The 26,347-nt window shown below is 40.8% G+C and overlaps 1 protein-coding gene across 1 annotated transcript in view; it reads left to right on the plus strand.

Moving 5' to 3' along the window:
• Window positions 1–9,407: 9,407 nt before the first annotated feature.
• The window catches only part of LOC149012137 (D-xylose-proton symporter-like 2), a 60,150-nt gene continuing 43,210 nt past the window's right edge, over window positions 9,408–26,347 (plus strand). Inside the window, exons 1-6 of the mRNA XM_089158102.1 lie at window positions 9,408–9,859; window positions 9,993–10,090; window positions 21,552–21,630; window positions 22,508–22,567; window positions 22,682–22,748; window positions 22,872–22,996. Of these exons, the coding sequence (XP_089014228.1) occupies window positions 9,815–9,859; window positions 9,993–10,090; window positions 21,552–21,630; window positions 22,508–22,567; window positions 22,682–22,748; window positions 22,872–22,996 (474 nt within the window). The 5' untranslated portion in view covers window positions 9,408–9,814. The remainder of the gene's footprint in view (window positions 9,860–9,992; window positions 10,091–21,551; window positions 21,631–22,507; window positions 22,568–22,681; window positions 22,749–22,871; window positions 22,997–26,347) is intronic.

The raw sequence follows: 26,347 nt of genomic DNA on the forward strand, positions 1-26,347 counted from the left end.
TTCTTCCACCGAATCTTCACCAAAGGGATGGTGCGATTCCGCAGCTGCTTGTCCTTCCTATCCAAGATTTCAGCCGGTTCTTCATCGTAGGTCAAATCAGCACTAAGTCCTTCAGGTGCTTGCTGCAAAATGTGTTCCGGATTCTCTATGTATTTTCGGAGCATCGAAATATGAAACACATTGTGAACACCAGCAAGAGGCGGAGGTAATGCTAATCGATACGCAACAGGTCCAACCTTTTCCAAAATCTCGAAAGGTCCAATGTAACGAGGGCTAAGCTTTCCCTTAACATTGAATCTCATCACACCCTTCATTGGTGAAACTTTCGGAAAACTTTCTCTCCAACTTGAAATTCCAAATCGGTCCTTCTCTTATCAAGATAAGATTTCTGTCTTGATGGCAAGGTACTTAATCCTTTCTCTTATCATATCTACCATAGCACTCGTAGCTTCAATCATTTCAGGACCTAAGACTTTTCTTTCACCTGTCTCGACCCAGACAAAGGTGTCCTACAAGTACCGCCATACAAAGCCTTGAATGGAGCCATGCCTATTGTTGCCCGATAACCGTTGTTGTAGGCAAACTCAACCAAAGCTAGGTGTTCATCCCAATTACCACCCATATCCACCACACAAGATCTGAGCATGTCTTCCAATGTCCGAATTGTCCACTCGGATTGTCCATCGACCGTGGATGATGAGCTGTACTCAAGTTCAATTGGGTTCCCAAGGCCTTCTACAAACTATTCCAAAACCTTGAGGTGAACCTAGGATCACGATCCGAAACAATTCTCAATGGCACACCATGCAGACGAACCACATTATCCACAAAAAGCCTTGCTAGCTTATCCAGAGTATGAGTGATCTTCATAGGAATGAAATGGGCTGATTTGGTCAACCTATCAACAATCACCCACACAGTGTCATTGCCTTTACTTGTCCGAGGCAAGCTAGTCACAAAGTCCATGGAGATATCCTCCCACTTCCAACTAGGAATAGGAAGAGGCTGAAGTAATCCAGATGGAGGTTGTCGAACGGCTTTCACACGTTGGCAAGTCTCACACTTGGCAACAAAATCATCAACATCCGCCTTCGACCAATCCACCAAAAATGTTCCTTCAAGTCCTTGTACATCTTGGTGCTTCCCGGGTGTATAGTAAAGACCGACTGGTGTGCTTCCTTCAATATTTCTTTCTTAACTTCTTCGTTTGCGTGCACGCACGAGTCTTCCTTTAAACAACAAAGCACCATCCATGGATATACCAAAGTCGGGGTCCGACTCGAGATTCGAATAAATCTTCTCAACTTTGATCAAAAACTCTTGATCGGAACTCTGCAGAGCAACAATCTTATCTCTAAGACCAGATCTTGCCGTCATGGCGAAAAGAATAAAATCAGAATTCTCAGGGACGATTTCCAAATCAAAACTCTCAATAGAAGACCACAATGGTAAACTCAACGCATTCAAATCCAAAGTCTTCTTCTGGTTCTTCCTACTAAGAGCATCAGCAACAACGTTTGCTTTCCCAGGGTGATACTTGAATATCACAATCATAATCGGAGACTAGTTCCAACAATCTCCTTTGTCTCATGTTCAACTCCTTTTGGGTAAAGAAGTATTTCAAACTCTTATGATCCGTGAAGATGGCAATCTTCTCACCGTAAAGGTAATGTCTCCAAATCTTCAAAGCAAAGACAACGGCGGCAAGTTCTAGATCGTGAGTGGGGTAATTCCGCTCATAATCCTTCAATTGCCGAGAAGCATAGGCTACGACCTTGCCATGTTGCATCAGTACACAACCCAAACCAATCTTTGACGCATCGGTATAAACCGTCATACCACCGGAACTATCGGGTATAGTCAAAACCGGGGCACTTGTCAATCTATCTTTCAACTCTTGGAAATTCTTCTCACAAAGCGTCGGACCAAACAAACTTTTCTTCTTTCCTGGTCAACTTAGTCATAGGAGCAGCCAACCGAGAAAAGTTCTCAATAAACCTTCGGTAGTAACCCGCCAATCCAAGAAAACTTCTTATTTCCGTTACTGACTTCGGTCTTTCCCAATCAGCCACAACTTGGACCTTTTCAGGATCGACACAAATACCTTCGGCTGAAACCACATGACCAAGGAATACCACTCTCTTAAGCCGGAAATCACACTTGCTAAACTTAGCGAACAACTTCTTTTCTCGCAACCTTTGCAAAGTGAAACTTAGATGACTCGCATGCTCTTCTTCGCTCTTCGAATAGATCAAGATGTCATCAATGAAAACAATCACAAACTTATCAAGCACATCATGAAATACTCGGTTCATGAGGTCCATGAACACCGCAGGAGCATTGGTCAATCCGAAGGGCATGACTCTAAACTCGTAGTGACCATACCGCGTTCGGAAAGCTGTCTTGAAGATATCACTAGACTTCACTTTCAATTGGTGATATCCGGACCTTAAGTCAATCTTTGAGAACACAACTGCACCCTTCAACCGATCGAAGAGATCATCAATTCGGGCAGCGGATATCTATTCTTGATAGTCAACTTATTCAACTCACGGTAGTCGATGCACAAGCGCATACTACCATCTTTCTTCTTGACGAACAAGACCGGAGCTCCCCAAGGTGACACACTAGGCTGTACGAAACCTCTATCAATGAGATCATTCAACTGATTTTGCAACTCTTTCAACTCGGTAGGAGCCATCCTATACGGAGCTTTAGATACCGGAGCGGCACCAGGGACGAGATCAATAGAAAATTCGACATCCCCTGTCTCGGAGGCACTCCCCGATAGATCATCGTGGAAGACATCAACAAAGTCGCAGAGACAACTCTAACTTCATCGACTCTTTTCTCCACTATACCCTTGCCTTCAGATGAAGCATCATCCACTAGGGCATAGACTTGCATCCCAGTGGACAAGCACTTTCTTACAAACCCTTCTCTTTTCACCCCGAAATTCCAAGACCGGACTTCCACAAATATGGAACTGAATCTTCTTTGAGGAACAAAGGAACACAGCTTTGTGGGCTGTCAACCAATCGATTCCCAAAATAACATCGAAGTCCTTCATGTCAAGAATTACAAAATTGGCTTCCAAGTTCTTCTCACCAATCAACACAGGACATTTAGATAACCCCTTATCTAGTTTCACAACAGACCAGTAGGTGTACTAATCAATAAACAACTAGACAACTTCTCGGGGATTAGGTTAGTCTTCTTGATGAATGCAGATGACATGAACGAATGAGATGCACCCGTATCAAATAAGACAAATGTAGAAATAGAAGCAACTAACAATGTACCTGTAATCACTTCATGGCTTGGATCCTGCTCAAGACTGGAAATACTGAAAACTCTACCGAGGGAGGAGGCAGGAGCACTCTTCACCATCAGGCAGGCTGTCAAGCGTGCCGCTTCGGACAAGCACGAGCAAAATGACCAGCTTGCTTGCAGAGAAGCAAACAGGATTGCTTTGGATCCAACAGGGGTGGCTGCAACAGAGGGCTTCCGAACAAAAGGCCTTGCACTTGCACTTGCACTTGCTGGTGGTCGGTTTCCGCCATACTGTCTAAACCGGCCGGCTGCTGAAAACCCGTGTTCGACCTACACTCTTAGCCCGAAAGGTAGGAGTGGGGTAGGGTGTAGGTCTCACAAAACGACGGTCGTTACGATCCACCAAACCAGAATTCCTTGATCGCCAGGGCTTTTGCACACGAGCACTTTCCTTCTCTGTTTCTTCCAACTTCTTCGAGTTCTCGCACCACTTGAGCATAGCTCACTATAGGCTGGACTCGTGAGGTAAGCTTTAATGGCAGTGGCGCAGTCCTTTGAAGAACTTCTTTGCTTTCGCGAGGTCATCCTTCGAGAATCTGAGCAAAGAAATGAAGCTCCTCAAACTTCGTTGGTACTCCAACACAGACAGAGATCCCCGAGTAAGAATCATGAACTCAGCTTCCTTCGCATCTTTTACCGCCTCGGAAAGTAATTCATACAAAAAGCCTCTTTGAATAACTCCCAAGTTACAACTCCTGCATGCAAACCTTCCAAAACAGCCGAGTGGAGATCCACCATGCATCGCCTTCTTGTTGTAACTTCTGCTCAAAGAACAGAATCTTCCGAGCTTCCGAGCATTGCAGATGTCGGAAAGCCTTCTCCAACTCACGAAGCCACTTGTTAGGAAACAAGGGGTCCTTGGTAACTCCAGTGAAAGTGGGTACTTGCATCTTCAGAAAACTCTCCATCAAAGTAGTATGAGGAGTTCCAGCTAAACCTCCCGCATTCAGGATCGCGGCATGAGGATTCACATTAGCACCAGCCCGGGTCTCATTATGCAGAGTCATGAAACCCACCAACATCTCGGTTGAACCGAGCTGCTTGTCGCTGCATCATATTGCCCATAATATTGGCAATATCTCGGAAACTTCCAACATTCGGGGCACCAGGTATCTCATGGGTACCCTGATCAACATTAGGTATCTCGCCACCTCCATGAGGTATTTCACCACCTCCCTTAGGTATCTCACCACCACCATGACCACTGGATTCACCACGCCCACTTCTCAGAGTAACCATTCTGCAAAACCGAGAACATCAAAATACCAAATTTCGAAGTTTCAACATAAACCACAAGTCCAAATGATTTGAAAACTTAAATCATGCTTAAATATATCCATATAGTCATCAAACAATAATCCATAAGGCAAAAATCACATTTTCCAAAAATTCAACAGCAATTGAGGTCTCTGTGACCATTGGTCAAGTGATTGGTCGATCGACCCGCCGACCAATGAGTCGACCAATGCGATGCATAATGCGAAAATTCGCATTATAAGCCTCATTTTCACATTCCAACCTCATTCTAACTTCTTCCAAAGGTGAGAGAGCTCTAGGGAAAGTCTCCAAGAGTTCTCACAAGTGTTCTTGAGGTGATTTGGTGCTTCAACAACAACACCACAACACACAATCTTCACAAACAAGGTAAATCTCTCATTCTTTCTTCCATTTTCATCTTCTCATGCTTGCATTTCAATAAAACCATGCTTTACTTGTATCCAATGCTAGAAATCATGCTTAGGAATGCTTAGTAACATATTCCCTAGGTTTTAAACACAATTCCATGCATAGACTACAAGTTTTAACATAATGGTGTTCATCTCGCAAAGTTTTTATACCGAAATCAATATCTTTAGAAAAATTCCGTTTCCTCTCAAACCGCTTGAAATTTTCGCACGAGATCAAATGCTACATGCTCAAGATGACATTATGGATAGGTCCATACAATTTGATTTAACCAATTTCAACTTTTCAAAAATCCAATTTTGACCTAAATTGCAAAATCCCAAAATTTCCTTCTTGCTGAATTTTTCGCTTTAATCCAAGTTTTCGATCGATTTTCATCAAACAAACTTCATAGACATGAAATTCCAAGTATTGCGCACATACTAGTATGTTCAAATCAAATTTCCCCCAAATTTGAAATTTTCCAAAAAATTACGAAAATACCCTTTTGGCTCAAATCTTAAAATAGCACTAACTGGAATTGTCTCTTGTCTCTTTCACGGATACCCACTATGCGAGAGGGAGGGCGAGGACGAGGTAGAGGTCGTGGTCGCATCGTAGGTGCTCTTAGGGGCGAGGTCGGGTTCCTTCGAGCCTAGACAGGAGGTTAGGAGACCGGACATGTTTGACACACCTCGGGCCGAGTTCCCGTACGAGGCCTACTTCGATTCATCGCAATATCGAGATGGGACGTCTACTTCACTTACGCCAGCTCGTAGCCTTTAGGATTCGGCAGAGATTCGACACATTGCGGTGGACTCATCTCTTCACCGAGGATCTGCCGGTATACCCGGAACTAGTGAGGTCCCCCCCCGCCCCCGCGCCCCGGGGGGGGGGGGCGGGCGGGGGGGGGGGCGGCCCCGGCCGGGGCCGGGGGGGGGCCGTGCGTGATAGAATCTTCACCGTTTGGCTTCTTCCACTTCTGTGTCTCTCCGCTTCCGATAAATTTGGATTTTGTCTTTAAACTACGGAGTGATTCGGGCTCTAGTCCTCCGAAAATTGTAAGGATCGGTGACCGAGTAGCTTCAATCACCTCCTTGCCTTTCTTAGACTTCGGAGCCTCCTTTGATCGTTCTGAACTAACCGAACGATCCCTTTCTTAGCGGCTCATGTGGCTCCTCCCTTCTTCTGCTAACAAAATTGGATAAATGTCCTTGAGATATTAATCTCTCAATATCTGCTTTTTGATGATGACAATCATTTGTATAATGACCATAGTCCTTGTGGAATCGGCAATACTTTTCTCGATCCTGCTGCTCTCCAGGCTTCAAAGGAATTTTAGGTGGCCACTTTAAAATATTTCGCCTTTTAATGATATTTAGAATATCAGCCCGAGGAGCATTCAATGGAGTATATTCACTTTTACTGGGAGACCTCTGGCGCCAAGCCTGAGATTTTCCAACCCGATCGCGAACATTCTTCCTCAGCTTTTGCTTCTGCTCAGGAGCCTTCTGTTCCTTAGTGGAGGCTTTATTGTCTCCTTGGCATGCATCTAAGATCTCCATGACTTCGTCCTGCTTCTGGCATCTCTGTACCAACTCAACATAAGTTGCAAGCATATCCTGTAGTAATAACTCCAAGAGTTTTCGGTTAGTGAGTCCAGTGAATAGAGCAGTTTTGGCTACTTGCTCATCCAAATTTTCTATCTCCATCGTTACTTTGTTGAATCTTTTCAGAAACTCTCTGATCGATCCACTCTTTCCTTGTCTGATAGTAAACAAGGTTTCTTCCGTTTTCTTGACCTGTATTCCACTCTGGAATCGCCCTATGAATTTGCTCACCAACTCATCAAAGTTTACGATCCTTCCAGATGGGAGGTTCGAAAACCACTTTTGTGCTGCTCCGGTTAAAGATGAACCAAAAACCCTGCATAGAATTTCATCAGAATTACCTGAAACTGCCATGGTCTATTGGTAATAGCCAATGTGGGCCTTTGGGTCTCCGGAGCCGTCGAATGTAGAAAAGGTAGGCAAGCGGAAGTTGTGGGGAAACTGATATCCCGCGATTGGCTCGGCAAAGGGGGTCTTCCGAATAACTGAGTATATATCCTTAGTTATCCTTCCCTTAGCTAACTACCCTAATTTTTTATTAATGTTGGCCAATTCCTGACCAATCTGAGTCGGGTGATCTTCAACAATATGATCACGACCCCGAAAAACATGATCTTCTCGAGCTATTCGATCATCACGAACAGCCCGTCCATCACAAACATTCCGCTCATCGCGAACTGCTCGATCATCACAAACGGTTCGTCTGACAGTCGGAGAGTGAGTCCTCACCCCCGTATCCAACCTTGTATTTGAATCGGTTGTACTTTCCTGCGGTTTGTTGAACCGATCGTCCCACCTAGGTTGGTCGTCAATTCTCCTAGGCCCTCGGTCACCTTCACGAAAGTTCTGACCGATATTCCGATCTTCAGCCAATCTTTGATCACGTGGTAATGCACGCCTCCCTGAATCGCGATGATCAAGTTCTTGCGGTAATACCACTCGTCTGGTGAGCACGCGGAGTGCTTGACTCACCTCCAAGAGTTGAATCTTCACCTGATTCAATTGATCTTGGAATGTATCTGGAGGATTATGTCCTCCTTGACCACCATCTACCTCAAGAGGATGTTGGCTTCCCTTGGGAACGTCTGGATTATTCACTCCAGGGATTTGAACACCGGAATCGCGCTGTGCAGCGGCTGCTGTCCGATCTAGTCACCATGGCTTTACAAGTCTTTCCCACAGACGGCGCCAAATGATGCGTCCAAAATTTGCTCAGCCCTTAGATCTCCTCGTGATGACCTGCAAAACGAAAGTGTCATACGTGGCCCGACCGCTGGGGTCGGGAGTCCACCTCCGAAGGCTAAGTCAGTTGATGAACTTAATCACAAACGGCTCTGCTAGAAGCACAGAGCTAAGGAATGAAGAACTGGGAAAGGTGATCTAGATCGTGAGCCTTTGATAGTTTACGTCTACCAATGTGTATATGAGTCTCTGTCCCTCACCTCGTAAGCCAGTGAGGTTTATATAGAGTGTACCTTCAAATCTCCTTCGTTGGATGTACTCGAGCCTTCTTCGGGTAGTCGTTGGATCTTAACAGTTAGATCCGTTGAGTGATAGACTTCTACTAGTTTGGACTAGTAGAGGACTCTTGAGATATTCTCTAGGTTATGCGATGATTATCCCTTCGATAATGATAAGCAACAACCGTCAATTTGAGTCTGCCATCATTAGGGTAATTACCCTAATCCATAAGTTGGATTAGGGCGTGCTTGTAGCTGAATTAGTTTTCTTCCTCAACAAGTCATCTTCTGGATCCGGTTCGCTCAGGAGCGAGTCGATTTCCTCTGTCTCGACCGGGGTCGAGGATCAAACCAAGTATGAACCCGGTTCGATCATATTTTCTCCGTATCACTTGGGATGGGAAAGTGAGAGACAAGTTTCTTTGATTCAATAAAACTTGTCTGGTGATTTAGCAGCCCAACTTTCCCACCCCAAGCCATTTTAAAATCCCACAAATTTGGTGGGATTTTGTAGAAAAGTTTGGAAAAGTAAAAAGTGAGACCCACGCCACAATCTCTTTTCTATAAAACCCTTCCTTTCCTTTCCTTTCCTTCTCCCTCACCCCACTACACATGGGGCCAAATGTTTTTTTTTCCATCTTTTTTTCCCCACCCCACCTTTGCAAACAAACACAGTCTAAGGGTAGGTAAAAGATGAGTGAAGAGAGAAAATCCCTTTCTCCATTTAAGGATTAGGTAGTATGAGTGAGAGGAAAGGGTAATAACATCAAATTACCACACATAAGTCCAAATACATTGTTTTGCATTTAAACTTAACAAAAAATTATATCCAGTAACTTTTAAAAAAGCAAAAAGGGAGCATCTAGTAATATTTTGCATTTAGGTGGGCTAAATCATAGTTTAAACCCCATTTAAGTGAGCTCATGGTAAAAAAACTCTTAACGGATTTTAGTGTGAAGTTTTTGTTAAATAATCTTATTGAGGAAACTCTTTTAGGGCTACATATCCGAGATTAACTCGAACAGAATCCCGTGGTGAAACTCGTCCGTCCCGTCACCGCGGTTGGGGTGACCGGAGATTCAACTTCTTGCCCCTCCGCGTCTGTGTCCCTTTCCCCCACTCTTTTTTTTCCTTTTATTTAATCCTGAAATGCTAATGGAAAAGACCTTAAAATGCTTTTTTATTTTTTATGTCTCAACATTACATCAGAAGATCGAGGTTCTTTACAAGTTAAACTATTTTTTTTAATTTAATTATAAATTTTTTATCCAACTCATAAATAAATTTCAACCACCTATCGGGACACATATTATACATACAAGGAAATGAATGAAATGAATGGTGGACTGGGTAAATTTATGAAAACTTCGTCTGTGTGACTGAAAACATCTCTCGTGCTCACGTAATCTCGTCTGCCAGTCCATGGATCCAAATTACCAAATTTTCTGACAAGAAAGACGACGTCAATCTTACGAGTCCACTGCGGCCGACGTGCTGTGGTTATGACCGCTATTTTTCCTTTTCAAAACTTACCAAAATCTGTGTATCTGGTAGCAACAGCAGCGACAATTAGCAGGCATTGTGCCAACCCTCACTCTTCTGTCTCTTTCCAGTAACCACCAACCCTTATCTAGTAGACCCCTATTAAATAGGAGCAGTGCCCTACTGATTGGAATTTGCAACTCCCATAGCTTCTCCTTTGTTGCTTGTTTGAGCAGCTGAGGGCTGTGTCAGACCGGAGAAACAATGGCGACTGATCAGGGGCAATCCAGTCTCTCTTTCTTTGGAAAGGTTGTTGATCAAATTGAATTCTTTCGGTCCAATATTTTTAATGGGTTCACAGCTTTAAGCATTTCAGAGATGAATTTACTTTGTTTTGATTCATTGAAGCACTGAATGATTGGAATGTGATTCTGTTTCTTAGGGGGGGAAATCTTCTGGGGAGATTGACCCTGAAAGGCAGCCTCTTGCTGAGAGGAATCGTCAGGACAGAAGTTATTCTCTTCTTGCCGCGGTATTACCGTGAGTGTTGTTTCCTGCGATTGTATTTTCTGTTCTTAAATTTGTTGATGTCTTTCTGAATTGTGATCGTTTAACGGGTTTTTATTATCAACAAATGGAATAATGGTAAGACATTGGAAGTTACGTGCTAGACATTTCTGGTTTGTTCTGTGTTTTAGACTTCGTAGATCGTTAGTTATTGTGGTGCATGCTAACATAGTTTCTTCAATTTGGGTTCCCTTATCTGCTTCATTGTCAATATCCATTGCAGTTCTCCACCTAGTATGAGATACAGCCTCATGATACCTGGGAATGGTGGCATCGGATACTGATTATATAAAGGTTAACTTGTCTAATGGTCATCACTTTGGGTAAACAATAACCAGAAATATCTTTTCAAACATATTCAAGGGGCATTTTCAGCCTGCTAAGCTTCAACAGAAGGATCAAACTGGGTTTTTATTTCATTATAGTAGCTATGGAGAATGGAAACAAATTGTGAATGATCTTTCAATTAACAAAGTAAGATAACAACAACAATAACAACAACAACAACAAGCCTTGTCCAACTATATGGGTTTGTACATGAATTCTTGTCTTCCAATCAGCTCTATTTGAGGCCATACTAGATAAAAGGCCTAAACTATGGATATCCTTTCTCGCCTCTTCTCTTAAGGTTTTCTTAGGTCTGCTCTTAGTTCTTCTATTTCCTTTGATCTGGATTTAATACAGTAAGAAAGTCCTTGTCTATTTCAGGCCCAATAAAGGCCTTAAGTGTCAAAATGAAATAATTAAAATAGGGAGGAACTAGGAGCAAGGAATGAAGATCTATGAAGCTTTCCTAGTTCACAAGCTTCACACAGGAAGGTAGACTAGCAAATTGGAACCATTAGCTGAAGTTTGGATAGAGAACCATGTGGAGAAAATGCCACTGAAGAGGAGTCTTAGTAGTAGAGTTAACAACATCAATAGATTGTCTGGGGCCTTTAATTAGTACAGGCCTGGTAGTTCAAGCCCTTCACTAATTGTCCTCCTTGACAGTAGATTCTAAGAATCAAGAGGAAGTAAATGATGTGATGTAACAGTTAAAATACTTGGTAAATTGACTGATAGACAACCAGCTTAGTGAAGTTTAGGAACAAAAGGAACTGGAGACAGATTTATGGAACTAGTAGGAGATACCACACCATTACCTGCTTCTTTAGCAGCAGATCATCAGCAAGAATGACATGAAAAGAGTTGCCTATGTGGGCCAAAGTAGTAGTGACAGTTGAGGCTATAGTGGCTTCAAACTGTTGTAAATTTGTGAGAAGCATGGCCTAATCATCACATGAGACATTAGATCTTGGGGGAATCTACTGATGCAGATGTAATGTTGGAGCTGCCAGCCAAAATGTTATAAACATAGTATTAATACATTATACATTGATATGGGCTAGCTTATTATCCCAAGTCTGTTTGCTATATTTTGCCCAACATGCATCAACATTATGATTTTGCTTCCCAATGCAAGTGCAATGGCTAGAGGGTTTACTAGGCTTCAGTCCACTAGAACCATGCCTAGCAGAACCATGGATGTAGCCAGAAAAATGACCATTTCATCTATTTGAACTTCGACCACGCTCAGCAGTGGAAGCTCAGCTCTCCTAAGGATGGACAACAGTAGGTGCCTTTAAAGATGTGGTAATCAACTGATTCAAGCCAAAAATTTGAGCGAGCCTACCTTTTCTTCAGTAAGCAATTGATTCTTGACTGCTTTATGGTCCTGGTTTAGGTCAGCCATAAGCTTTGCAATATGGAACTCGGCCTGTTACTGCTTTAGTTAGTCTAAGTTAAGAGTGAGAGGTTGGTACATTTGTATGTTCCTCTAGGTAACTTTTTATCTTTTTTCTTTGGGGTGGGGGGGGGGGGGATATAAACCTCCAGGTATCTATTGTAAGCACTGAAATAGTCATTAAAGATTTCTCTCCCTAAGAAAATTGAAAGGACTTCTCATACAGTTCATAAGTTTGCTATTTAGCTTGGGAGTAGCTCTCATGAAGGTCTTCCTAAATTCCTTTAGCAAGGATATGAAATATTATATATGCTGTGGTAGAGGGTTCAGCACTGTTTTGTAACCAGATTTTAGCAAATGAGTTTTCATGCATCTACTCATCATGGGGCAATAGTAGTAGGGTCTTTTAGATTAGGTAGGGGATGGTCATCATTGATATACTTGATCTTTTCCTGGCATGAGTAGGCAGGCTTGAGCCCCTTGTAAGATCGTTAGATACTGCCATTTACTTGGGTAGGATTTGCTGTATAATCTGATTTGGTCTTCTGTTTAGATTAGGTAGGGGATGGTCATCATTGATATACTTGATCTTTTCCTTGGCATGAATGTAGGCATGTATAGCTTGAGCCCTTGTAAGGTCGTTAGATACTGCCATTTAACTTGATGGTAGTGATTTGAACATGTAATAAATCAGTGATATTATTAGAGTCATTCATATGAATCAAAAAAGTAGTAGAGCTACTCCCAAAAATCAGCAAGGTACCATGGAGAAGAAGAACCAGACGGTGGCAGCAGTAAAATTAATTTCGGATGGTAGAACACTGTTGACAGTCCTAGATTTTATAGATAATCAAAGAAGCAGTTCTTCTAACATCTTGATTAAAACCAACTTATGGGACAAAATATCTGGGAATGGTAATTATGGTTAGGGCTTATGGGAGGGTTTCTTGGTTTCGGGTATATCATATATGGGTAGCTTTGAGGCTAATGTCGAAGATTATGTTAAAAGTGTGATTAATCTTGTATGGGGTTGTTAGGTGATGCTTCAAGGTGATAAGGTTAGGTTTTAAAACAAAAGGGATGAAACTTGGAGTGAGTGTAAATGATGGTGTAGGGGGTTGACTTCCAAGTTTGATGATATTACAATGGGCAAATTGGGCTGATCTGGGTTCTTGCTTTTAGGGTTTTAGGAAGTATTAGAATTCTAGAAACATTCTGGCATCCAGGGTTGGGCATGTCAGAATGGGTTGAAACTTGGATGGGAATATAGCGATATGATCCTCCAAATTTGGCTGCGTTTGGGTGGCAAAACTGGTAGATATGGGGGGTTCTTAGTTTTCAAGGTCTTGGGTGGAATGATGTGCCTGGAGTTTGATGACAGATTTGATGGTTTGTTGAAGAGCCAACCTTGAATGTTCAGTGTTTTGGAAGTCCAAAAATTCAAGGGAAAAAAAAAGTGATAGGAGAAAGGGGATGGGGTGTAGCTGCCAGATACCTGGAAGGAGACGCTTGCATATGTAGCTATATGGATATGATGAAGTTGTTGTGTAGACTGAATCCTCAACCAAAAGATGGATCTTGACTTGTCTTCACCACAAACCTTTTATAAAGTACCTTGGAGATAGTTTACCATGACTGAAGCACTACTTTAACTCAGAACAGCGAAGTACAAAAGAGTCAGCTGCAAAGTTGGAGAATTACTAGTAATATTAGACCGTAGTTTTTTTCTTCCCTCTTGGAGATGTAAATAGGTATCTGATCAGCCTTACAACTCAATAGAAATTGGAAGTATTCGTTTTGGTAAAAAGAATAGAAATAGGAATTTAACTCCAAAGAGAAATAGAACTTAAAGTCCTACTAGACCTAGGATTTCTGCTAGACTTGGACACTTAAAAAAACACAGGAAAAAGACTATTCTACCCTTAGAAATTAAGTTGGACAGGATTTACATAATTAGATCAATTAAACTAATCAATGACAATTAATGTAGCCTAGACAATTAACTTTAATGCTCACAGAATAGGCCCATGACCACATAAACCTAGGGGACAAAAGCCTAACACCTATGTCTATAAACCCTAGGTTGATTTCGAAGGAAAGGAGTCAGATTCGGTGCATGGATCTGCATCAACCTTGAAACAGAGTTCTAGAAGTGGAAAAACAGAGAGGATCATGGCCTTGAGACACAGAAGGTTCAAATAGTCCAAACTATAGCGAAAACTTTTAGCAATACAACAAATAGGATCCAGATAGAACATGGTCGATAACAAAGGCTGAGTAATCTGTAGGACTGATTTCTGGTCAGTAAAATTGCTGAGGAAACAGAGAATCCACTAGCATATAGTAGAGTATCAAGGCATGTTAATCAAACAACCAGAATGCCTCCAAAGTAGGATCCAATCTCTTCTTTTGGCAAGGTGAACAAAAGTTCAAAATGGCTGCAACATTTGCAGGGCAGATAGGTGTTGAAATAACTGAATGAATCCTGACTTATGCCAGTGTGACATAGCAGGCCTTTATTTATAATAATAATGTCAAAGAAAGAATACAAGAGTACCCGATGTAGGACTGAAAAAATTAGAGCATACTAACTGATAAAACTACCCTTTTCACTTAAACTCTTGACTTACAACACTCCCTCTCAAGTTGGTGCATAGATGTCTATCATACCCAACTTGCTAATAATGATACTGAATAACTTGAAGCTCAACTCTTTGTGAACACGTCAGCACACTGATTATCAGATGTGACAAAGGAAATCTGAATCAGCCAGGCTCAATCTTCTCCTTAATAAAATGCCTGTCAATCCTACATGTTTGGTATTGTCATGCTGAACTGGATTATGAGCTATGTGGATTGCTGATTTGCTGTCAGAGTATAGCCATATAAGTTCTTCTAGATCTGTGTCCCAAGCTACTGAAGAAGACCCTTCAACCATATTACTTCAAAAATGCCTTGAGCCAAGGCCCTAAACTCTGCTTCAGCACTAGACCGTACAACTCCGGCCTGTTTCTTGCTCCTCCATGACACTAGATTACCTACCCCCTAAATAAGTAGAATAACCAGAGGCAGATCTCCTATCATCTGGACATCCTGCCCAATCTACATCTGTATATGCTTCAACTCTAAGATGCCCATGGGAAGAGATTGAGATGCCTTTTCCTTGGGATGCCTTCAAGTACCTCAATATGTGATACACTTCATCAAGATGTGAATAGTAAGGATCATGCATGTATTGATTGACCAGGTTGACTGGAAAAGTGATATCTGGACCAGGTGTGTGTCGATAGATCAACTTCCCAACCAGTTTTTGATAGCTAGTCTTATCCACCAACTTTTCTTCTTTTGCCTTCAAGTGATGATTGGGCTCCATTGGGTCGTAACAGGTTTACATCGTAACATCCCCGAGAGAGAGAGAGAGTTTTAACCCAAGAAAATGTTTCAGTTTGCCTATGTCTTTTATCTAAAATTCTGTCCCCCAATAAAGTCTTCAAGGCTGTAATTTCTTTCTCACTACTTCCTTTGATAATAGTATCATCCACATACACCAGAAGTACTATAGTATGAGAAGCACTCCGCTTAACAAATAGAGTATGGTTTGCATAATGCATTACTTTGCCTGTAGCTGTAGGAGATCATAGCCTTATGAAATCTTCTAAACCATGCCTTAGGGGATTGCTTTAGTCCATACAAGGCTTTTCTTAATTTGCACACTTTCCCATGAGTTTCAAGGCTAGAGTAGCCTGGAGGCACACCCATATATACTTCCTCCTGAAGCTATCCATGTAGGAAAGCATTTTTCACATCTAATTGCTAAAGATTCCACCCTTGATTCACAATATATGATAGAACAGCCTGAATTGTGTGCATCTTGGCAACAAGGTCAAATGTCTCTTGATAGTCAATGCCATAGGTCTGAGTGAAGCCTTTGGTTTCCAATCTTGCCTTATATCTTTCTATGGTTTTATTTGCTTTGTGTTTTATGACGAACGCCCATTTGCACTAAACGGTTTACTTTCCTGTAGGCAAAGACACCAACTCCCACGTTTTGTTTTTTTTTTCTTTCCAGGGCTTGCATTTCCTCATCTATAGCTTTCTTCTAGTTTAAGTGAGATACTGCCTACTGCCATAAATTAGGAATAAAGGTGGAGAACAAAGAGGAAATAAAGCTCTTAAATTTTGGGGATAGGGATTGATATAAGACATGGTTAGAAATAGGATGTTTAGTACAAGTATGTGGTTGCTTTTTCAAAGCAATAGGTAGATCAAGGTTAGAGATAGACACATCAGGAGGAGCGAATTCTTCAGGACTAGGAGTCGGTGCTTTCAACTGGCGTGGCTCAGAAGGGGGTATTTTTTGCTTCCTTTGGTAGGTCTTCAAAGGTCTAGTCTCCCTTTGCACATCATCCACTAGCCATGGTTGTTAAGGCAACAAGGTGATAGAGGGCAAAGAAAACCAAGGCGACACCCGCCTAGGTGCGCCTAGGTGAACACTTTGTTAACCTTGCCACCAATTGTTCCTGTCTAGTCACTCCATCTTCCAAAAGAGAATTTGTCAAAAGACTCAACAGTAGGAACCTCAGGAGGAATCTCATGGAACACTAAAGCTTCTTCACTTGCACTCTCCCCTTGAAGAGGAGAAGGGGAAAAGATAAGAACCTATTCTTGAAAAACCATACCCATAGATACAAAAGAAATGACGAGACTCAGGATGTTAACACTTATACCCCTTTTGAGTAGGAGGATAATCCAAGAATATACACTGTACCCACGGGGATCTAACTTACCAAGACTATGATGGTTGTGAATGAAAGTAACACAATCAAATAGCTTAGGGGGAACTGTAAAGTTGGCTGTCCCTAAAAGAACGTCAAGAGGACAAGGCTGATCTAGGATGCGGGAAGGCATCCTGTTAATCACATAGGTGACGGTTTGAATTGAATCACCCCAAAAACGAGGAGGCACATGTATAGAGAATATATGGGACTGTGCTACCTTAAGAAGATGTCTATTCTTGCACTCAGCCACCCCATTTTGGGGAGGGGTATCGACACAACTAGTTTGATGTATAATCCTATGATTAGCAAGATAAGAGGGAAAAACCCCACCCGTGTATTTAGTCCCATTATCAGTCCTAAGGATTTTTACGATGGGCCCAAACTGAGTCCTAACCATATTATGGAAATTATGAAAACAAAAAAAACACATCACTTTTTTGGTGAAAAAGATACATCTAGTGCAATAGTCAATAAAGGAAACAAACCATCGATGACTAGATATAGACATAGTCTGAGAGGGACCCCACACATTAGAATGAATAACAGTAAAAGGAATATTACTACAATTATTAAAAATAGGATAAACATGTCTAGTTTGTTTGGCTAAAAAGCAAGCAACACAACAAGAATCATTCAAATAACATCGTTTAACCAAGTCATGAAATAATCTAGACAAAACTGATAAAGGAATGTGGCCAAGCCGATTATGCCACTGCAATAAAGACACTAATGTAGGAGAGGACGATGTAGATGCTATAGAAAAAGTTGATGGAAATCCGTCCAATAATTAGAGACCCCTTTCTGTCTACCATTGCCAATCGCACGCCTCGTTTCAAAGTCTTGAAAAACACAATGAGAAGGAAGAAAGTTATTTTGTAGTTCATATCATGTGCAAAGCTACTAATAGACTTAAGGTTGGCCGAAAATTTGGGAACATGCAAAAAAGAAGAAAGTGTAAGTGTAGGAGAATAAATAATGGAACCTGTTCTAGAGATGGGAGATAGAGATCCATTAGCTGTTCGAACATCTTGGGCAAAAGAAACAGGTGAATAATAGAAAGAGATCCATTAGTTGTTCGAACATCCTGGGCAAAAGAAACAGGTGAATAAGTATGAAATAAAGAGGATGAGCCTGCTATGTGGTCGATTGCCCCAGAGTCAATTATCCAGGAGGGATAAATGGAGTTGACATTGTGACAATCGAAAATACCTGTGGAATGCTAGGAATCAGTACTGGATATAACAATAGATGCACTCGCACTAGGAATCTGTCCGGAAGAGGATACAACAAGCCTGGACATCAATTGATGAAGTTGTTGTAGCTCATTTGAGGAAAGAGGTGTTGAAGTACTCAGAGTGTCTGAAGTCACCTGATTTGCAGATGTTGAATTGCTGCCCCTAGTTTCATCCAACCTCCTCCACGTGAATCTACTGGACGTCCATGCAACTTCCAACACTTTTCCTTTGTATGGCTTTTTTCCCCACAATATTCACACTTTATCGAGGGCCTAGAATCACCAGAGCTAGACTTATTACTACCAGAACCAACAGCTAATGCAGACCTATAAGGAGTCTGTGTATGTACCATAGTTGTCCGTCTACTGTCATCAGTATCAACCATAGCATAGGCTTGCTCTAAAGAAGGAAATGGCTACTAGGAAATAATGTGTGCCCAAATTTGATTATACTCAATGTTTAGGTCTGCCAGAAAATCATAGACGTGGAGCTTGTCTTCCCTCTTCTAATAAGCAGCAACATCAGCAGTAGTGGTTGGGCTAAATTTTCCATAGAAATTCGATGTCAAAACACTGTGCATCGTTACCTACTTTAGAATATGCATCTTGTGTAATTCTCCAAATAGTGGTAACATCAGGAAGGAGGAGATAACTTTTTGCTATGCTTGGTTCAATGGAATTAAGGAGAAATCCCATAACCAAAAACTCATCTGTATACTACTTAGTGTATTGTTGACCAGGAGTAGAAGGCTTAGTAGTAGTTCCATCGAGATGATCTGTCAGACCACGAGCATCAACGACAAGGGAAGCAAAATGAGATTACTGAAGATAATTGGTCCCATTAAGCTTGACTGTGGTCATCTGAAGAGGAGAAAGATCATGATCCCAAGGAATAGATGAAACGGGAAGCTCATCAGATGTACTAGAAGAGGGGGGGGGGTAATTGGTCAGCCATCAGAGGAACTATCACAGATCACTTACTAAGAAAAAATAGGCTTGGTGGGCGAAAATATGGTTTAGAACATAATTCTTTTTTCCTTTTTTTGAATCTAAAGCAGCCTTCAAAATCTGCGACACCAAAAGGAGTTTGATGGGTTGGCTTGGGTTCATTGGTCTGATTTGGTTTGGGTTCATTGGTTTGATTTCTGGTTTGGTTCAATGGTCTCAATGGTTGGCATGGTTTGGGTCAAGTTGTGATGGGGCTTCTGAAGGTGTGATGGTGAAGGGGTCTTTTGAAGTTGCGATGGAAAAGGAAAAAAGTGAGGAAGAAGATAACAGGGGGTGGTTCTGGTGATAGGTTTTAGGTTGCAGCAGAAGTGATGGTGATGGCTTTGGATTGTTGCAGCGATGACTTTGGATGGTTGCAGCGATGGGAAAAAAGGCAGAAGGAGATGGTGATGGCTTTGGATGGTTCCTGCGAAGATGGCGATGGCTTTAGATGGTTCCTGTGATTTAGTTGCTGGTTCTTGTTCCTGCGATGGTTTCTTTCCCTTATCTCCCTTTTTGAAGAACAAAGGGAAAGGTGGTACTCAATGATGGATCAGACCTCGCTCTGATGCCATGTTGAAGTAACTGAATGAATCCTGACTTATGCCATGTGACATAGCAGGCCTTTATTTATATAATAATGTGAAAGAAAGAAAACAAGAGTAGCCGATATGGGACTAGAAAAATAAAAGCATCTCACCTGATAAAATTGCCCTTCTCACTTAAACTCTTGACTTACAACAATAGTGAGTACTCGCTTTTCAATAAGTGGGGAAAGCTGCCCTGAAAATAGAAACTATAGGCATGAACCTGCAGGGATTTAGACTTGGATAGCCTGATCAGAAACACTCATAGTACTGTGGTACATGCTTGGAGCACCAGTCCAGCTAGGAGAATTTGTTCAATCTAGGCAGCAAGAGCTGTAGTAGGTAAAAATGAGAGACTGCTTGAGGAGACTCTCAAAATAGCATTTATTAATCTTCAACTTTGGTTTGCGTAATGCGTTAATAGTTAATACCATGTGACAAGTAGCATCAGATAACCAGCAAAAGAAGAAGATGAAGAAGAAAGGAGGAGAAGAAGATGGAAAGGAGGTGGGAGAGTTGTGTAAAGTGCATAATAACTTTCCCCCTTGTGCAGCATATAGTTATGATGATAACCATCGTTGTTTTAGAAAATAACTTTCCTAAACTGATTACAAGTCTGTGACCAAAACAGAAAGAGACAAACTGAAGTTAGTAAACCAAAGAAGATGGTGGATGCCTTGGAGTGCAAGTAACTAGGCCAAAAGAGGGACTGTACATTATCCAAATTTACCCCTTGCTGTACACATCATTTGTGTAACCAAATCGTTTACAATCAGTAGATAGAGGTAAAGAAAAATAAAATACAATGGGTGGAAGATGAGAAACGGAAACATTCTTTTGGATATGCTAAACAGTAGATTACTTGTGACTTGTGAGACTTCTAAGTACAGGAATGACAACCTTTAGGAGCAGAGACTGATAAGTCAGTGGAGCCTTCAGCATCAGAATCCAGTTGAGTGGATGGAAGAATAGTGGTGGTTGGAACAGATGGCATGGCTAGATCATATGGAGATGTAGTGGTGGAAAGTAAGGTGGATGGTATCGTGGTTGTTTAAACTTGGAAGGGTTTGGTGAAAGGTATAAGGTGACAGGTAGGTTCATTATTGATTATGGGTAAGGAAGAAGACAAAATAGGAATATTTCCAGAGAAGGTGATATCAGCAATCTCTTATTAAAAACATATCAAAACATTTACCATTTCTGGGTTTGAGTGTAAATATAAAAAATACTCTTAATAGACCAGGGAGACAATTTGTCGTTAGCATGTTGAAGCGTATGGACTAAAAACAGACAAAACCACAAACACTTTGGGTAGGTATGGAAAGAACGATCTATTTCTTAAAAAATTGAAAAAGAATCTTTGTCATTTGAAATAGACAATGACATGCGGTTAAGAATATTACAGACAGTTAATATTGTATTACTCCAGAAACAATTGACACCATTCATTTAGATCATAATAGATCTGGCAGATTTGATGAACCATACCATTAGCGAGACAAAAATTAGTTTTGAGTATATTTATGGGCATCATTGAAATGAATGACCTAAAAGACACACCAAACTGAGTTTTTATTTCTTGATAGAAATTCTTGAAAATTATGATAAATTGGGACCAGTCTTTCAACAAATAATCCTAAGTAGAATGGGGAGAAATCATCCATAAAGCTAACAAAATAGTATTACTGAGTACAAGGGTATATATGCGAATGATGCATTAATGCTTGTACAACCTGGTGCACACTATTAACAAAGTTGAAGATGTAATACTCTTTTGGGTCTATCATCTGACATTGATAGTATTGGTAGAGTCCACTCTTTTTGAGTTTTAGATATTCTTTATTGTTCCTCATTCATGAATTGGTACATATGTCGTAATCCTTTAATTATCTCCATCACGTAATAAGGACTTGTCAGTTGTTACATGTGACATGCAAGCATGCTGTAGAACTTGGAAAGTTGCACAAATACATTGCTTACATCCTGCGGTACAGATTGTATCTATGGCTATGATATACATATTAGATGATTATGTGTTTTTGGTTTTGTTGAAGTGAAACTATATATTATCCTTGTATCTCTTGTATGAATATAATGTGGTGAGTAACTCTATAAGCTTTAGGTTCTTATTCCCAGCTTTTGGAGGACTACTTTATGGCTACGATATTGGGGCCACATCTGGTGCTACAATTTCTTTAGAGGTATTATCTGATTGATGTTCTCTGGTTTTTAGATGCTAATGATTTTGTTCCACTCACTATATATCATTTCTCTGCATTGGCATAGCATGTCAATTGATTTGATTTTGCTTTCTTACATGATTAAGATTTCAGTTTCAGAAGACTGATTATTCCTTGTGCTTTAGTATCCAGTTGTGCCAGCTCAAAAGTCTAGTTTTAATCAGGCACAGAGCTTTTCTTTTTCACTTTGTTGTTTACAATAAGTGCAAGATCAGTTAGTTACTCGCATCTGCTCTATTGTGTTCACTTTTTACTTGTGTTAAGCTGAGGTGACCAATGTTCATCTTGCATGTTTCTAGTTGTGCTTGTTTCTCAAAAGGTTTACTTACTAGAGGTTGTTTGTTATTTGGTCCATGAGTGATTCTTGGCCAGGGCAGTGTGAACAAGTAGTAATCTTTGTGTATCTATGTGATGCTGTATCACAAAATCACACTTCTACTTTGATAGTGGTTAAAAAGTTTAACCCCTGTCAAGAATCTGAGACCAGAAGTATGATTGTTTGATAATCAAACAAATACCCAAACTATAAGTCTTTTCATATATAGTTTAATCTTCTTGTTGAAAATAAATGATGGTCAGAGAAGGTAATTTTTGTCTCTCAGCATTTCCAAATTAGAAATCTTGTGCCAGCACAAATCAATTTATTTTGCTTGGTTGAGATTTTTCTTTCTTTTATGAATTTTGCCTTGGTTTAAATGAAGTGAATGCCAGTAACTCTAGTTTTGTATGATAACTTCACAGTTAATGAGTTGATCATGGTGGCAATCTATATATTCCTTGAGGAATCCTATGCGGGCTTCAACAATTTATGCATCTAATAGCTTTCTTTTCATTGCAGTCATCCACATTAAGTGGAACCACATGGAACAACTTATCTTCTGTCGAAGTTGGGCTTGTTGTAAGTTGATGTCTAATGTTTGCTACTATTTCTTCATTGCAGAAAAGTCTGGGCTGTTTTTAGCATGTTTTCATTTTAATTTCCCTATTAATTGGGTGTTTCAATGGAATGTAGGTCAGCGGTTCACTCTACGGGGCCTTGATTGGCTCTGTTTTAGCTTTTACTGTTGCTGATTTTCTAGGTTTGCTCTTCGTCGACATTTTGGTCTTGCCAAAAAAAAAAAGAGAAGCATTTTGTCTTACTTTTGAGGTAATGATTTTTAGTTTCACTTAATTAAATCTGAAACATATAATTTTAACTGTAGGAAGACGGCGTGAGTTGATTCTGGCCTCTTTGCTGTATCTTGTTGGAGCTCTAATAACAGCTTTGGCACCTGAATTTTTTGTGCTGGTGATTGGACGGTTTGTATTTGGTATCGGAATTGGACTGGTAATTTGCACTCATGATCTTTTTGAGTAACTTTGAGATGAATCTTAAGTTGGAATTGATTCAAATTGAGAGGAGGAAATTGATTCTGGATGTAATTCAAAATGTAACTTTGGGAAGCATATCTGAATCATCTTTTAGCATGTTTGAGACAACAATATAATTTTTTTTTTCTGGCATATTTTTATTTATAAAGATTTGAAGGACTAAGGTGAGTAATACCAATAGAACTCCATTTTTTATTCACTGTAATTAAAGGTAATGCCTAAGGAAAGAAGAAAAAAATTAAAGGCAGCATATGTTCCTAGGACTTCAACTGTAGCTCTAGCTAGTTCATTCCTGCAGATTTTCATTCAACATCTGATTAGCATAAGGATGATAAAAAATTTATATACATGGTTTTAGGTCTTGGTTTTGCCACGCCACAAAACTGAGTTCTCATAACATATTGATGAGATGGTGCATTTTTCTCAAATTGGGACTTTAACTTCAATCCTATGTTGATAGTCTACAATGATGCAATGCAAGGTTGAACCCAAAAGGCCCAATCCAAAGCTGGCCGAATACCCAGGGGTATTTTGGTCATTTTCCAGCTCTTTTGGGGCTCAAAAGGGGTCTGGTTGGAACTCCCTTGATCTAAGGGTCACGAATCTATCTTAGTTTTTTATTTGGATTAGTATTTTGTTGGTCATGATAGAGTCCTATTAATGTGGGAGTCCCAATTGGAATCGATTTGAAAATGAGATTCCTTTTGGATAATTAGCTTTAATATTGCTAATTTTTTTCCCTTTAAAATTCCTTCTTTTTTTTTTTTTTTTTTTGTGTGTGGTTATTCTTCATGGAGTTGTAAGGGGGATCCTAGTCTATAAAAGGATTCTCTAGTTGACTCGAGTTATTCCTTATTTGAGTCCAAGTCTTTTCCCTCCAATTGAAGGTTATATATAGCCCACTGTACCTCACTGTAAAGTGATGAATAAAGATTTCTGTTTGGACACAAACAAGGTCATGGTCTTCTTGGGAGGGCCACGGCAGATTTAGAAATAGTTTCTTCTTCAATTCAGTAAGAGATCTTTAATTCCAGCTGCAGCCCAGCATTCACAGCACCTTCTTCCAATCAAACAAGTACAGCAGCCCTAAATCCCCCTACCATGCAACTCCATCAAGAACCTACCCCCACCCATCTCCCTTCTTGAGCAAGCATCCCCAGCCCCTCCCCCACCCCTGCGGCAGCCAAGAAACCCCCATACCCAACTGCAGGCTTCCCTGATCACCCCAAAGTGAATCTTGGTATCACTAAATGCACCCATGCTTCTTTGCTACAATCCATATTGATTTTGGGTATCTCAAAACCATCCCATAGGAATTTGTTAAACCCTAAGTATCCCAAAACCAACCCAAAACAAATTTGCCCATCCCTAGCTTGTTCCTAAGATCCCCTATAAATTCTGAACTCATTAACATCACAGTTCTGCAACCATTTAGATTTTTGTTGATCCCCATTTTACCCAAAAGCCTAATTTTTCCAATTTACCCATCCGTTCTAGGTTTTTTAAAATTTCCCATTCCCAGATTTGTTAATTACCTTGCTAGTTCACAAGATGAAAAGATTTTGGACTAACCTTAATTATAAGGAAACAATAGCAAAACCCTAACCCTAGAATTGTGGTTTCATCAGTTTTGTATTAGAGCTATACTAACCAACAACACCGAGAGCTAGAGGAACCCGTAGAAGCCAGAGATAGATGACTATACTATAGAAAGAGCCATGGATGGGCTAAATGAAAACTCCCCTATTGAAGATTACTTTGGGTATGGTCCTTCCATAAACATTTTTTCCAAGATTTTGGATACTGAGGCTCATGAGGAAGACTGAAGGTGGAGGAGCAGTTTGTTCCATACTCGATTGAAGGTAGGAAAAGCCACAGTCAGAGCTATTATTAACAGTGGGTGCAGTTCTAATGTAGTGTTTGAGCTCTCTATTCAGAAGGCCAAGCTTACAATAGAAGAACATCCCAACCTATATCGAGTGGGTCTTCTCAATTCATTATTATCCTGAGGAAGTTTGGTGAATAGTGAACTCTGCTTGCTGCGTCAGGTTAGCCGAAGAGGGAGGTTCTTACTAACCAACTGGTGCAACTATAGCTACTAGAGCTGCCCTAACAGAGCTTGCTACAAGAGCGGCGTCAGCTGATCAGCTACTAGTCTTTGAAAGGCAGCTACAACAGCTGCATTAGCATGAATGCCAATATGCGGTTCCCATTGAAGTTATTGATTTAATTCTAGGGAGACCGTGGCTATTTGATAATGATGTATTTATTCTTGGGAGGGACAATATTTGTATGTTCAACTACCATGGGAAGAAAATTATCTTACTCCCCTTGAACTTCCAAGAGGAGGCCAGAAAAAAGAAAGGTCTGCAATTCAACCCTTATGGAGCCTAGTACCAAAACATTGCAATTTGTGGTTCTAAAATCTAAGGACCTAGTCAAGAAGACAACCGAAGTGTAGTCTACTGAGGGAATTTGAAGGGCCTAGTCAAGAGGGCAACCAAGGCACCACTACAAGCACCAAGGCTGAATTCCACCACCAGAAGATGAGCCCCTCTCCACTGATCCAGAAGTTCTTACCAGAGATAGTGACAAAGGAGATCGATAACAGGGACAAGAGCAAAGCAATGATGCTGGCTGGAGATGTGCCTGAAGCTGTACCTCCCATATCAGAAGTTCACCATCCCCGAAATTTTGAAGGAGCACCAGGAGAGTTGTTTAATCTAGCTTCTACCTTATGTAACACTCATCATTCCCTTGACTTCGAAAGAGTTCATGAAGGAGTGAAGATCAAAGCAATCCAGGCTAGCACAATGGAAGGATAGAAGGTAATTGAAAGCACTCCCCTAGTAGCCCTTGAAGATCAAGACCTTGTTCTTAAAGATCTAGACTATGCACCTCCGACCCTTGATATGAAGAAACAAGCTTGGAGATGTTGCCATAGAGACCCATTGGGATGTTGTCAAGACAACCATACAGGCATAAGTGGCGAAAAGAGAAGACCCCAGGGGTACCATTGCTAATTTTGAACCTAAACATGTTGACTTTATCATGCTGCCTTGGTTCTTTGAAAAGAAGGCTCCAGGTATGTTGCTGCTAGTACTGCTCCAAGAGAAAACTCTAGCAATGGGATAAGATGAGGAATATAATCTTCGAGTTTACTTCCTCCCACTACAAGATGTGAAGATGAGTTCACACTGAACATCTCCAGAAGGATCGATCTAGGAGCATTTGATAGGCACATTCATCAGGAGATGAATGCTTTCAAGAAGGGACGAATTGATGTAAGAAGGGTTGAGCCCCCCTA

The sequence above is a fragment of the Hakea prostrata genome, chromosome 6 (genome assembly GCF_041222555.1).
Source record: "Hakea prostrata isolate BN-2017 chromosome 6, UWA_Hpros_2, whole genome shotgun sequence".
Lineage (NCBI taxonomy): Eukaryota > Viridiplantae > Streptophyta > Magnoliopsida > Proteales > Proteaceae > Hakea > Hakea prostrata.